The following is a 14,683-nucleotide window of genomic DNA, read 5'->3' on the forward strand; positions in this document are numbered from 1 at the left end:
TTTTTAATCTGAGTAAAGACAGTTCTTTAACAATTATACAATAGTGACATTTACACACCTGCATCCTCTGGCTTTAACTGTTGAGTATCTCCTGTAAAAAAGGTCTGATGGTCTTGAGCAGACAGGTTCATATCATAGTAGGTTAAAGGTTCCTTCCCTGTCACCCAAGTGTACCTGTAGTAAACATTGCCAAAGCTATTGCTGAAGTCACATGTGTCACCAAAAATTAAAAAAAAATGACAACAGCAAAATATTTATTTTCCTGCTATGATTATATAACACATAGGAGTGATCATTTTCAGAATCTTTTATAAAATCCTGAACCCATTTGTACCTGTTGTATTCTGCTCCTCTGAAAAGGTTCAAAGGATTCCTCCAGACTTTGCAATCTACCAAAACCAAGACATACCATCAATACATGGCAACTTAAGATTGCTGCTCCTTTTAAGAGTATGGGGCATGTTTAGATTTACCAGAGACGCTGGGTCTGGGCTCTGCCTCTCCATTAATAGATGAAAAGAGACCGGTTGATGAGCTGCTCTCCACTCCACCCAGCAGAGGACGCAGGTGGCTCACAGACACTTGCTCAATAAACGATGTTCCGTACTTGCGAAAATACCACCACTCAAATATCTGTTGTAAGCAGAAAAAAACATGCACGTAAAATAAATACAAAAATGACAGTTTTCTGGTTATTTTGCTGACATTATGACATTGCAAATGCTCACATAAGAGAATATGCAGATACTGCTAAAATTAAAGTACTACTATTATGTCTTATTACATTTAAACAGACAACACAGGTCACTGAAAGAAGGGGTTAAACACATGTACAAAAATATATATATGAAATAAAACCCCTTGTAAAGAAACTTGCTTGTATAAAAACATTCCTTATGACACATTTTATTTTGTCATCATTTTAGGTTTGGAACTTTATTTTATGAGGCATGAAACCTTCATAAAGGGTTTTTGTTTAGAATTAGTAATATAATGAATGTGCATATATATAAATAAAAAGATAATTTCCATCCTAAACCAAATTTAACCATAGAAACTTAAAATGAGATTGCAGGGGTGTGCACATTCTGTGGGGATGCTGTTGTGCTGGGAGAATCCCATCACCAGAGCATGGGTATATTCTCTTTGAAGCATCAAGATCTGAGTTTTGTTAAAAAAAAATCTGTTGGGTTATACAGCTACATATATAAAATGTTCTCTGAATCGGATATGTTGAAGCACAAACAGTTAACAAATATAAGAGTCCTTTCTTTTTATTTTTTTTAATAATTTTTAGGCTGTAGTGGCTTTTATTTTCTAATATTTGAAAGTATGTAAACAAGAAATTAGGTTACGAGACGGGGGAGTGACTTTCAGCAAAGGTCAAAAGGACCATGACGCAAACCTACAACAGCTGGTATAAAGGTCATGCACTAGGTGACCTGTCTGGCAAAGTGGCAATAAGAACAATTGTCTTGATGCCAAAAAGAGCCCAACTGATTTTACTTTCACAAGTGGAGCAGTATTGCTATCGCCATAGTATTTCGCTTGTTTCATTCATATAAATTGCTTTATTATAATTCATGCAGGGAGTATTACAGATTATATGGGTACTGCAATATAAGTAGATCAGGAAAAGAAAAAGTGGAAAAAAAGGAGAAAAGATGGAAGAAAGAGGAGATAAAAGAGGAGATAGGATAAAACATCTTCAGTCTGCTTCATCACCTGCAAAGAGATGTAAAAAAAAACAGCACAACCAATGGATAAAGTATAAGAGATACAATAAAGTAACACCTTGATACTATTACTGAAGTATAAGCAGAATTATTTAATCTGACATGTATACTATGAAAGCTGAAGATAAGAATACGGGCTTTCTGGGTCGTACACTCTACCTCCACACCATAGCAGCACCCAAGCCGTCACTTTCTAACACATTACAACCAAAGAAATACTGGAGTTGTTGAAAAAACAAAAACAGTGTGCTTCAATAAAGTACTATGCATATATTTTGTAGCCTGGTTATTGCAGTTTACCCCAAAGATAATCAGTCTTTTATCTTAACTAAATTATTAAGACTGAATCCTTAAAAAAAAAAAAGAAGATACCTTACAATCATTATTTTTAAAACATTAAATCCTTTGATTATAACAGGTTTGTGTATACTTTTCACTGTAGATGGGAATATGCATGCCAATTAAAGATCAAAAAAAAAAAAAGCTGTATTCTTGTTATCCTTCATCCCATACTTTTAGCAAAGATATAGCATAATAAAACTAAGCAAAAGATTAAGATTAAAGCTTAAATAATTGAGAGGAAAAACTCACAAGGATAAGTCCAGAGATGAGGGAAGAGGTTCCGGTGAGGGCCACGTAGAATTTAGGAGTAAGAGTGTTCAGAAACACAGAAGCTAAAAAAAAAAAAAAAAAAAAAAAAAAAACAAAAAAAAAAAAAAAAAAAAAAAAAAAAAAAAAAATTATTAAACAAGTATAAATTAGAGCAAGTTAGTTGTTTCACAACAAGACGATAAAAGCAAGAGAAAACATAACAAATAGTTTAACTTCTACCATAATATACTCTACCCGCAGTGAAATTTGATGTTATCTTTTGTACATTTATCCAAATAAAATAACCTAGAATTTCAATAAAATAAAATATTTGTAAAAATATGAGGGGGGAAAAAAGTAACCCTCAATTAAGAAAATATAACTAAACAATAATTTCCACATCATTTTTATGTATGTCACCAGGCAACCAACGAGCTGTCAAAATATCGGCTGCTGAGATAAAAGCTACAGAGCAGAAGGCTAACAGCAGGTAGCATCAAACTGCTTCAATTTACCTGAAGTAAGAGTTTCCTGCAGTTTCAGCGGGCTCCATACGACATATACCATAATTAGCACCATGCCGAACCAAACGAAGCACACGTAAGTCCATGACCAGGAGAGCCAGGACTTCAATTTCTCTAAAAATCCGAGAGATGGGGGATTACTGCCGATGGTGTCCTCCATGTTTCTCCCCGGATGTCTATAAACAGAGGCGTCACGTGACAAGCGAAGTGCTTTTATTTTGGAGCTGTAAAAATCCATTTCCGGAAATCTCATCGAAGGTTAAAATAAATACAATAAATAGAAAAAAATGCGTATATATAATTTAATTAGTATATTTAATGTTACGTACATGAATGTCACATCTATTTTGGGCTTTGTATATGGATATCAATTTAGCATTTTATTATGTCAATCTAAAAAGAAAACAAAATTAAACTTTAAAAAAAAAAAAAAAAAAACTTTATTGAGGAATTTTCCTAATCTATACAAAGTAAGTACCATATAGATGGGCTTTAAAATATATACATAAAAGCCTACTAATATGTGCACCGCTCTACAAGCTGCAGAGGCCATAAACAAGATTTTGGCATTATGTGTTGACATTTTATGATAATGATAGGTCTCATCAAAAAAATAAAATAAAATGTCAATCATGATTTTTCAGTTGTGATGAGGTCACATCTGTTCTAAAAAGTTAATGTCGGTCATCTTTAACCATTTTTGTGTCCTGATGGCACACCCAATCTGCATAGTTTCAGCCATGTGACCCAACCTGCACCCATCATAAAATTGATTTGAGATTAGAAGAACAATCATAGTTTAAAGAACAAAGGTTCTGTCTGTTTTTAGCTCAGATACACTTTGAAACAATTAATACCTCCCACTGTGAAATGAGTAGAACATCAACATGGATCGAGCGGCCTCTGACAAAGAAATGTTTGAATATATCTGATTGTTGGTTAACTTCATGATTCATTAAAACTCTACTATTTATTTTTAAATCTTTGTTACGCCTTTTATCTCTGAGCTCCTACATCAAATGTGCCACTCTGCTTTCTAAGGGCAACTAATCTTTTACTCCTATCTGTACCAAGAGCCAATCATAAGCACAGAGAGACTTCTCTGACTTTCCTGTAGAGCAGCAGAACTCTGGAAGGATTTTCTGTTCTATATTATGCAGTCTTCCTCTTTGGACATGTTTCAACCTCAATAGTTGTATAAGTATTTGTTGTCACCTATTTTCATCAATTTTATTCAATTTAATGGTGATTTTTATATTTCTTTTTTTCATACGGGACTTGGATTTGAAATTCAACATCTCCAAATTCAACACATTCCCCTCGAGGGAAACGTTTTATGGTAATTAGAGACCAGCGAACCATGCTAATGTTCTGTTTTGCAACTTTGCACAAAATGGATAGAGATGCAAAAAAAAAGGAAAAGTCCCTCCAAATTCTTCAACCTTTATCACAACACAAATGGACAATAATTGCAGGTTAATAAGGCTTCTGGTTTGCCTGATAGCAGAGGACAGTGGCAGGAAACCAACCCAGCCTGTAAAGAATAGTTCTCATGTTTAAAACAACAATCCCAGAAATCTAATGTGTTTTGATTAATATCTAACCAGAAATTGTGTGTATAAAGATACTGGAGCCTGTATATATGTTCATACTGTTTCCTTTAAAGAAAATCTGTAATAACTTTTAACTTGTCTAATCAGTTCTTCATTCCATTGTCATTAAAGTTATTTTATTTTTCAACCATGTTTTGTGTTTGTAAACTTCCAGCTGTATTTCAAATATCCCATTGGTGCACATGGATTACTAAAAGTTTAACTTCACATCCTAACTCATTTATGAAAACATATTCATAACAAATACTAGTTCCAAGGATGAAGGTTATATAATCTCTCAAGTTTTTTTGGGGATAAATATTTAGAAACAATATGAACAGATTTTTTTTTTATTTTTTTTATTTAACCTTTATTTTACCAGGAAGTCCCTTGAGATAAAATCTCTTTTTCGAGGGAGACCTGGCCAAGAGGCATCAGTACAGTAAGACATATAAAAACACAGGACAACATAATAAAAATCAATTGTAACAGTTGCACGTATATTTTACTTAAAATTAACATGTGCAAGTCTTCAAATCATTTCTTTTACTAGCTAAGTGGTAAAGCCTCTAAAATAAACACGTTGATATAAATATTATTATATTATAAATAAAGTCTACTTTGTAAGTCAGGCTTATATCATTGCTCTTTATATTTGTTAAGCTTCAGGGATCACTTACAAACAAGGAGTTTAAATAAAAATCTCATCCTTACCTAATAATGTTGTTTCTTTTTTGTTGTTGATGGCAGCTGCTCACTGTTGCTTCTACTGCAACTGAAGTCCACTATGGGGAGCAGTTGGACCACCAAAACACTGGCCTGCAGCTTCTGTATGCTGTCTGCAGGTGGAGACAATTCACATGTCCAAAATCAGTTTTTTTTTTATCAGAATGTTTTAGAGAATTATATCTACAGAAATGCAAGTTTACCATTTTATTGATTGTAGATAAAACACTTAGCAATTCTTTATCCACAATTAGCAAATTAGCCTCATTACTAGTTTACATGTATCAAAATTGTAATGGTTTTATCTTAAATTTTAATCACAACCAAGTAAACTTTCTAATTCCACAATTTACATAATCAACATGTATGCACAAACTAATGCTCTCTATGAAAAGTGTACTCGTTTGATCTAAAGAGCTGATTTTGGATTCTTCTATCTTGTAGCAGATCTTAACTTGAAGATAGATTGGTAGAATCATACTGTATCTTCTGAGCGTTCAGGAATAAATGTGATTTGTAGGAGTGCATTCTTGTTGGAGGTTAGAGTCGCTGAATGACAGAGAACCAGATTTGGTCCTGCTCTCTCATGCCCTTGGGTGTTTTCTGCCTGATGCTGATGGACAAGAACATGCAGGGTTAAAGGCCTGTCATATAAATCAGGTACAGTCACTTTAGAGGTGAAAACATGCATGATGCTACTGACAGGGAAGGAAGAGTCGGAAAGGAAAAAAAAAAAAGTAGATTCAAAGAGGAAAAGAAAAGGGGGCAAGACAGGTTTGTAAAATTTAAACTGCATTGCTGAAAGTATTCTTATACAAATCATTTTTTAAATTACTTTGGCTGTAACCCAGTCCAGAATGCAGCTTAAATTGCATTATCCTTTCAATTTTTGCACTGCTTCACTTATACTGATAAATATCAACAGAGATCCATTTGAATGAATGCATACAGAGTTACAAAAGCCCTCCCTATAATTTAATCATACTGAATAAACGAAAATACAAATGTTTATCCATAACCCTTTATTAAATAAGGCTTCAATAACTTTTAAATAAATCATCTGCAGAAGTAATGCAGAGTTAGCATTATTATAAAACTGCATGTAAGAGCTGCTACCTTAGCATACACCGCACTCGATCAGCTAGTGTCCAGCCATGCAGAAGCAAAAACCCTCATCCTTCTGCACTCACCTGTATACTTAAGGTTCATTTACAATTTCACATCTGGTATCCATCCAGCCATTTTGGACTTCATGTTCTGTTTATGTAGTTTCTTTCTCTTCCCTTCCAAGGCTTTTAAGAGTTCCCTAATCATTCATAATTAAATAGGGTTTTCACTTAAATGCTCTGCATTTCTCACTCTCGTTATTGCTTGAGAGGATCCGTTTCTTAAGGCTTGAAAATACCTGCTTTTCTCTGAACAACATTTGTCACAAAAATGTTTAAGCAGATAGTGTTTATTTTTCAAAAGGGATTTAATTGAAAATGTATTTTGAGGTATTTTGGAATGCTGCAAATGCATTGCAATAGATCTATAAAATGCCAGTGAAGCATTCAAATGTATCTGAAACAGAAATTTGGGTACAATGTCAGTTGATAACTTGTGGAGTTCAGTTTGAGTAATTCGGTTCACTGAACAAGTGCATGATTTTTGACTGGCCGTTTGTCAATTGTGCATTTGGTGGTCTCCACTGATGGAAAAAGTCAAACTTTATGAAACTGCTCTCTGTCTCCCACACTGCTTTCTTTTGCTGAGTTTATATTACTTGCCTCCATTAAGGGACTCTCCCTCCACAAGTCATTTCTCTCAAAACACTTCATTTTCAGAAAAAGCATGTTCTTTTTCTTTGCATGCTGTTTGACCACATCAGAAAGCAAGCGTGCCTCAGAACAATGACTAACACAGAGGCCAATGAGAAACATTTCAACATCTGTCTTAATAAATCTGGGAAGTCAAACAGACCCACCATTAAAACAGACATCAGAAAAGACATAGTTGATATCATGTTACAGCTATTTAGATGCACTGTTATGCTGAAGCATCAAATTCACAATTTGGACAACATGGGTAACAGTTAACAGTTAAGGATAATGTTTGCAATTACAGAAATGTGCACAGAACACACACACATAATGGTCTTGCTTTATGCAGCGAGGACTATTTTCATTCTATGACTTCGATTGATATTCAATAATTTCAACCTTTTCTATACCCTAACCCTGAGAATAAGCTTTACCGTACCATTACCAATGCACCCTTAATTTGACCTAAAGTCAAATCTAGACTGCTGCCATCAACATCTTTGTGTAAAGATGTTTTAGTTTGGTCTGATTTTTTTTAGAGTAGTCCTGTTTCTTTAAAGCTTGGTTTATGCTTGCCTTGTCCACGAGGTCAGCACAGCCAAATAACATAATATTTGGCCTACCCACTCTTCCAAGCACCCTTTGTGCAGACAGAATTTCCACACCACGCACCTAGAAAGTTTTGTAACTACGAAGACATGGTGAGAGAGCAGCAGTTCCTACCGGAGCCGGCCAGAATGGGGGAAAAGCCACATAGAGTATGGCATAAAAGCTGTGAGAGGCAACTCATTTTCACATGCAGACTTTACATATGTCAAAAATAACCCAACCTTTACTGTGAATAACTGTATGGGCTTCCCTCTCATCCTTTAACGTGGGAGCTGGCTCGGAGCTCGTCTGCCTGGTTGTGTGTTTCCTGGATGGGGTCGCTAGTGGAGATGGTTTGACAGTTGCCTTTTGTATCTGCTTCTTTTTGTATGTCTGCTTCTGTCTCATTGAATGTTCCCACTGAGCCTGGTTCTGGTTCTGCTGGAGGTATTTTCATTTTAAAATTGAGTTTTTCTCTCCACTGTCGCTACATGCATGCTTGGTGGGAGGAATTGCTTTCGAGTGAATGAATCGACGCCATCAGCTGGTTTTCCTAAGACAGAAAACCTTGAACTAATCTGACTGTATCATTTGGTTGAATTGTCTCTGTAAAGTGCTTTGAGATGACGTGTTGTCATAAATACGCTGAATTGAATTGAATTCACACCTTAGTCCTAAACTTAACCCCCAGTTCGAGAAGAGAATATCTCTTCATGGGGGCAAGCCCTCGTTCCATCCAAGTACCTATAGGGCACTAAAATGTAGCCTATTATAGGGACATTGTTCCCACATGATAACAAAAGCATGACTGCATGGTTATTTGGATCTGCATGTTACCTTATATATTAGACAATGAACTACTGGGCTTTTTCTAGTTTCATGTTTTGTTCTGTGCCCCCAATAAAAAAACTGGACCCAGCCTAGCCCCCTAGTAATTGTGGCCTATAACTGCCACTGAAAGAATATCTGTTAATGTGCCACATCACATCAAATTAGGTAAGAAAGAAACTACATTAGCAGCGAGTCATTCGAAGACTATGAGAATACATGTCTGACAAAATAGAAAGTGACTGATGTGTGTGCAGATTTTTCTTTGAAATGTAAACTCACACGTTTTTTACTGAAGCATAGAAATACAGGCTGGTACTATAAATACCAATCCATAATCTTAAAACAAACAAAGCTACAGCCAAAACTATTCCAGAAAAATTAAAAGCAAAACAAGAGAGATCTGTGTTTATTCACAGAGCAACTTTTGGAGTTACATATTGTTGACCTAATGATTGTACATGGCAAAAAGAAGTGTTTAAACTCTTAAACGCTTTATTGTTTTTAGAAACAACTGCTTGAAAATGACTAAATTGAATTAAATATATCTCAGGAACTACAAGGTTTATTTGAAATGTTTGTTTGTGGCGAAATAAATGTGAGGATTCAAGAGTTATAAAAACACGGTAAATGATTAAACTAGATGAATAATAAACACCTCAGTAGATGGAAACAACTTGTCATTTTTGGGACTACAAATACCATGTGATGTGAATAACCCTTAAAGGATGTGGTGGCAATTCACAACTTCTACAGGATCCAACCATTAACTGTACTGAATCTGATGCAAAGAAGTAAAATATGTACATTTTAGACAGGTGTGAATTAATAATTGTCACAGCCTGGGTTCTGTTTTGTTTTCTTTGAGTATTCAGTTTTACTTTGCTCCATGGTTTCTAGTTTTAGTCGTTTAATTCTTATTTTGTTGTGTTCTCTGGTTATTTTTCAGTTTTTAGGTTTTTATTTGTTGCCCTCTGCTGCCCTCTTGTGTTCTCCTTTTTCCCTACAGTAGCTCCTTTCCTGTCTGCTCTGTTCACAGCTGCTCCCAATCTGCTCGTTAGTCCTCTCTTTGTTCTGTCTCCAAAAAGTACACTCTTTGTGCAGTTCCTTAGTGCTGATTCCTCGTCAAACTTCGACCTACACCGTCTTATAGTGTCTTACCTCGTCATGAATGTTTTCCCCTTATGTCCCCATGGTTTCTGGTTTGTTTAACTTTTTTCTTGTTGGATTTTTTGGATTTTTGGATTCCTGCCTCAGTTGTTTGTTTACCTCGCATTAAGAACACAATAAACTCACCTCTGCCTCCGTGCCTCTGCATTTGGGTCCACAAACCTCAAGCCAATCCTGACAATAATAGTCAAGGCAAAGCTTTTAAATACAATTTTATTGTAATATTTTTCAACAAGTTTTTTCTTCAGTCAAAAAAGCATTGATCCATTTCTCTTCCTGTGTCTTCTAAAGTCCATTGTTTAATTCTGTATGACAGTTGTAGCATAAAAGGTTCAGAAAGCCAATTTCTGTGAAAAAATATTTTAACAAAAAATTTGGTAAAGTATTTACTTGCTTTAAAAAACAAAAATAAAACAAATATAGAGTTTTAAATGCTAAATGATAAAAGTTTCCTGATAAAAATCCCAGTCCAGGGTCTTTCGGCATGGAGTTTCATGTTCTCCCCACGCATGCGTGGATTCTCTCGGGTTATTCTGGATTGACTGCCCAGTTTATTGGCATCTCAAACTGTTCTTTAGGTTTGTGTGTTTGGCTGTGTGTCTCTCTGCTGCCCTGTGACAGACTCGCAACCTGTTCAGGTTGTATCCTGCCTTTCGTCCATAAACTGCTACAGTAGAGACAGACACCAGCCCCCTAGTGACCCTGATGGATGAACAGAAGAAGATGGATGGATGTTACCTTTGCTTGAAATCAGTTACTGACTGGATGTTGCATCTGATCAGAGTTATCCGATATATCACTGACACCCTGTAATATTATATCTGAGTGAAGACATTTAAATCCTTTTACTCCAGGGTTCACTGATACCCTTTTTTTTAAATTCACCATAACTTATAACTGTCCAAACAAAAATAGTCACAAAGAAGTCAGCTTACTTTTCATGCCATGAATTGTTGCAAATACTGACCACCTTTTGAAACCTGGGACAATGCAACACTTTTTATATTTGACTCTTTTTCTCAGAGATGGTTTGGATCAGACTGATAACATTTTTATACAACAAACTAACATGTGTATCAATAATCAGAACCCTCTGGAGATGATAAAATAGAGTACATTTTTCACAAATTACATCTTATTTGAAAATCAGATGTTGCAACCAGTGTTGTGCATGAACACATCAATGTACCGTGTTAACTGAATACGTTGATATTTTTAGTGAAAGTGAACTGAACGGATCAGTTTTAAATGAATTTAGGTGAAAGAGCGACACACACAGCCCACGTTCATGCTCAATTGTTAACGACACTTTTCATTGGATAACATCAGGTTCTACGGCACTTATAAGGGCAGACATCATGACAGATGAGACTACAGCTAGTACTAGTCATCTAGTGGTCCTCTACTGTTATTGACAGAGATTTATAGACTAACAAAGGAAGACTCAGATAGAAAAAAACTCAAGTTTTTGTGCAAACTGTGCCCACCAGGGCTTGACAAACAAGTCCATACATCCGCCATATCAAATTCAAATTTCAAGAGACACATCGAGTTAAAGCATCCAACTAGCTTAAGAAATATCTGCTACTGAATGAGTAATGTAAGAAATCATTTTGGGTACAGATCTTTTCAACAGAACCTGAATGTACCTGTATGTTTCTGAAGTTCTGTGTAATTTGGCTAAATAAAGGTTTCGTTGCACACACACTTAACTCATCAAGTATTCTCTATTTCTTTCTATATTTCATGATCACACATTTAAAGGTTGAAACACAAGGTTCTATTGTGTAGGATTGTGTAGACTTTAACATGCGGTAGGGCTTGTTTTACGGTAATTAGAGACCAGAGCATCACGGAAAAAACATTTTAACTGTTTATATCCAATTTGCTGTGACAGACTGCTAACCTGTCCTGGGTTTATCCCACCTCTCGCCCATAGACTGCCTTAGATAGGCAACGGGCCCAATACAACCCTGACAGAAAGGCCAGAACGCACCAAAATTGTTTTAAAGTCCGATCCGACCTCATGGTTTAGGATGAGGTCGTGGCGTTAAGTGCTCAATCAAAGTCAAAGGGGATGATTACACCAACATGATTATACCCAAGGGGGCTTGTGTAGGTCCGACTGAGATAGACCCCAGGTCTCTCTTGCCGGAGGTCTGCAGTCTCTGAGTGCCTTTTTTCTTCAGTATGTATTTGTAATGAAAAGGATGTACCAAATATCTTCAGTACCATTTTTGTGTACCATTATACCTAGAGGATATGAGTATAAAAAAGGGATGCTTATTATTCTATGTATTAGTTCATCAATTGACAAGCTGATTCTTATGTCAAGTTGTCATAATGTAGATATAATGAAGAAAATATAATTTAACTTTTTAAAAACCATAAAACACTGTATACAAATGTTGAGAAAGCCAATTTTGATCAATTACATTACAAAACATTTTAACCTAATCTGATGCTTTGGGTTATGGTTCTGCTCTAATATTATCATATTCTTTGTGAAGTTATTTAACATCAGTCACAACAGATGATGAATACTGATTTTTTAACCCCTTATTTCAAACCACTAATAACCAACATTTATTTAATTAGGTTTCAGAGCATGCGCAAAAACCCAATACATGCATCTCTGTGGTTTGAGTCATCCATCATAGTCGACAGGACTATGATTACAGTTGTTAAGAAGCCGTTAGGAATCATGCAACCTTTATAGGATGGTTTCAAAGATGAGTCACAATCAAACTAATTTTAGAGAGCTGTGAGTTTAAACTCAACAGTGATTATAAAACATGAAACAGGATGACACAGAAAAAGAAAGAAGCAGAGTGAGCTTCTGTGTACAGTGATTGTTGGATCTTAGTTTGCATGAAAGTGCAGAAAAGAAAAACCTTGAATTTAAATGCAAGTTGTGAATATAAAGCTACAGTAGGCGCAACATAATTTTTACTATTGAGCGCTTTTGTTTTGTTCTTTAGAACATTTATGTAAATCTGAGCTATTTGGTTATAAGCACAGTTGAATTTTTTTGACCAGTTGAGTTTCTTTAACCCAAACTCATACCCATATTTGCAAGCAATTCAAGTAAAAACAAACACCATTGTTAACTTTTCTTAAAAGTACTGTATATGTTCATTTAAAAGCCAAAATGTAAATGCCTAAAATTGTGAAATATCTCATTAAGAAAAATACGAGAAAGTTCACATGTTAAACATTGCAATTCTTATTGAGATTTTAAATTATGATTATGAGATACAAGTGATGCATTTTATTGTACGTACTAATTTCACAGTTTCTGAAAATCCGTTAAATATCATTAAGACCGACTATTGTTCAAATAGATATCAGGATACACTGTTTTTTTGAACATCCATTTGGTTTGTTTATTCTGTGACCTAGTTTTTAGGGTAAGAGAAAAGACTAGGAGGAGCCTCCTCGCTCTATACAAACCCACATTTGGAGATACACAACAGCCCAATCCGACATTACAAAACCACTGCCACAGCATTAAATTAAAAAAGGTAAGATGTTAACTTGTGCTGTATGATAGTATTCATTTCAGGGAATTGTGTTATCATTTTTCCATAATACACATAAGTTAATTACCTAACTAATATTTTTTTTAAACTTAAGATTAACTTAAGATTAGGAGTATTCGTTTACCTGGTAATTAAGTTGCATAATAATTTCACCTTGTTTAGAACATTGCAGTTTTACCCAAAATCCCTAACATATTTTATAAAATGTTCAATTTAGGTTCAAAATTATTTAAAGCCCTGAAAAATATACAATTATGTATTTGTATATTTTACAAATAAGTATTTTTCCTATTAGTGAAATGACATAATTACCATTATCACCTCTCAGAAATGGATAACAATGAATGAAAATATATAAATAAGAAAAACCCCTGCATATAATCCCAAGTACTTGAATTTTAATTAAATTGGCCTTTTCAAAACATTAACTGTAGCGAACAGAAAAAATTTGTATTAAATAATTGGAATCTAAACATAATAATAATTTAAGCTTATGTATATCTTAACTATAAATTTTGTGTAACTTATAATGGTCATAGATATCATCAGGTTGTGTTAATGTTGGGTGGAAGTTGATTGAGAGCCTAAAAGCAAAGATGAGGAGGCAGAGACGAGTTCTTGCAGATTTAATGGATGTAGATGGCAACAGAAAGACAAATCCTGGAACAATAAACAACTAATCAAAATCAGGAGATGCCAGGGAGAAACACACCTGAGGATCAAAGCAATGAGAAGAAACCAGCACTGACGAACTGCACAGAAAGAGTATATACAAGAGACAGAACAAAGAATGGGCTAATCAGCTAATAGGGAGCAGGTGTGGATAGAAGCAACTAGAAGAGAGCTAGGGGAAATGAGACAGGCACAAGAGGGCAACAGAGAGCAACACAAAAAACACAACACTGCTTAAATATAAATAGAAAAGAAATACAATAACACATAATGGAAAAGAAACAATTAAAAAGAAAAAAACAAATATTAATAAAATTGTCAAACTCAAAAAGAAAAAAGTCCACAAAGGGCAGGATTATGACAGGTTGTTGACTTTTTTGCTTTGTAGACTTAAGCCACAATGACAAAACCTAAAGAATCATCTTTATTCTTTTGTATTTTTGTAAATTCTATTTTTGGTATGTTCAACATCAGACAACCCATTCAGTGTTGAAAACCTAACATAGGATGTTGCCTAAAACCCATAAACAAAAGTCACAGTGATTGTGACAAGAACAAAACCAGGCTTACTTTTACATATGCAGCTTTTAGCGTAGGTGTACATAGGGATCGAAATAAACTGAAATAGCTATAATCAGACAATTCTGATAATAAATAAACACTCGGTTTCAGAATATTTGCATGAGATAGAAGATTAAAAGCTTAAAAAATATATTTTTTTTTGACCAACACTATATCTATAACCCTTGAAAGTCTATACTATCAGTCTATACTAAACTATTATAAAGAGTGGGTTTATGTCAAAATGTACTTTACTAAATTAACAGTTAGTTAACTTTTTTACACAGAAAAATAAAATTAAAGTCAGGTGTATTTAATTAAATGCTTATACAATTATTGAATTGTTATATG

The 14,683-nt window shown here is 34.6% G+C and overlaps 1 protein-coding gene across 1 annotated transcript in view; it reads right to left on the reverse strand.

Moving 5' to 3' along the window:
• The window catches only part of st7l (suppression of tumorigenicity 7 like), a 17,330-nt gene extending 14,303 nt beyond the window's left edge, over positions 1 to 3,027 (reverse strand). The window contains exons 1-5 of the mRNA XM_015402371.1: positions 2,843 to 3,027; positions 2,328 to 2,410; positions 474 to 633; positions 335 to 389; positions 59 to 174 (exon numbers count right to left, since the gene is read on the reverse strand). Of these exons, the coding sequence (XP_015257857.1) occupies positions 59 to 174; positions 335 to 389; positions 474 to 633; positions 2,328 to 2,410; positions 2,843 to 3,011 (583 nt within the window). The 5' untranslated portion in view covers positions 3,012 to 3,027. The remainder of the gene's footprint in view (positions 1 to 58; positions 175 to 334; positions 390 to 473; positions 634 to 2,327; positions 2,411 to 2,842) is intronic.
• Positions 3,028 to 14,683: the final 11,656 nt, after the last annotated feature.

This window comes from Cyprinodon variegatus, unplaced genomic scaffold (genome assembly GCF_000732505.1).
Source record: "Cyprinodon variegatus isolate N-32 unplaced genomic scaffold, C_variegatus-1.0 Scaffold34, whole genome shotgun sequence".
NCBI lineage: Eukaryota > Metazoa > Chordata > Actinopteri > Cyprinodontiformes > Cyprinodontidae > Cyprinodon > Cyprinodon variegatus.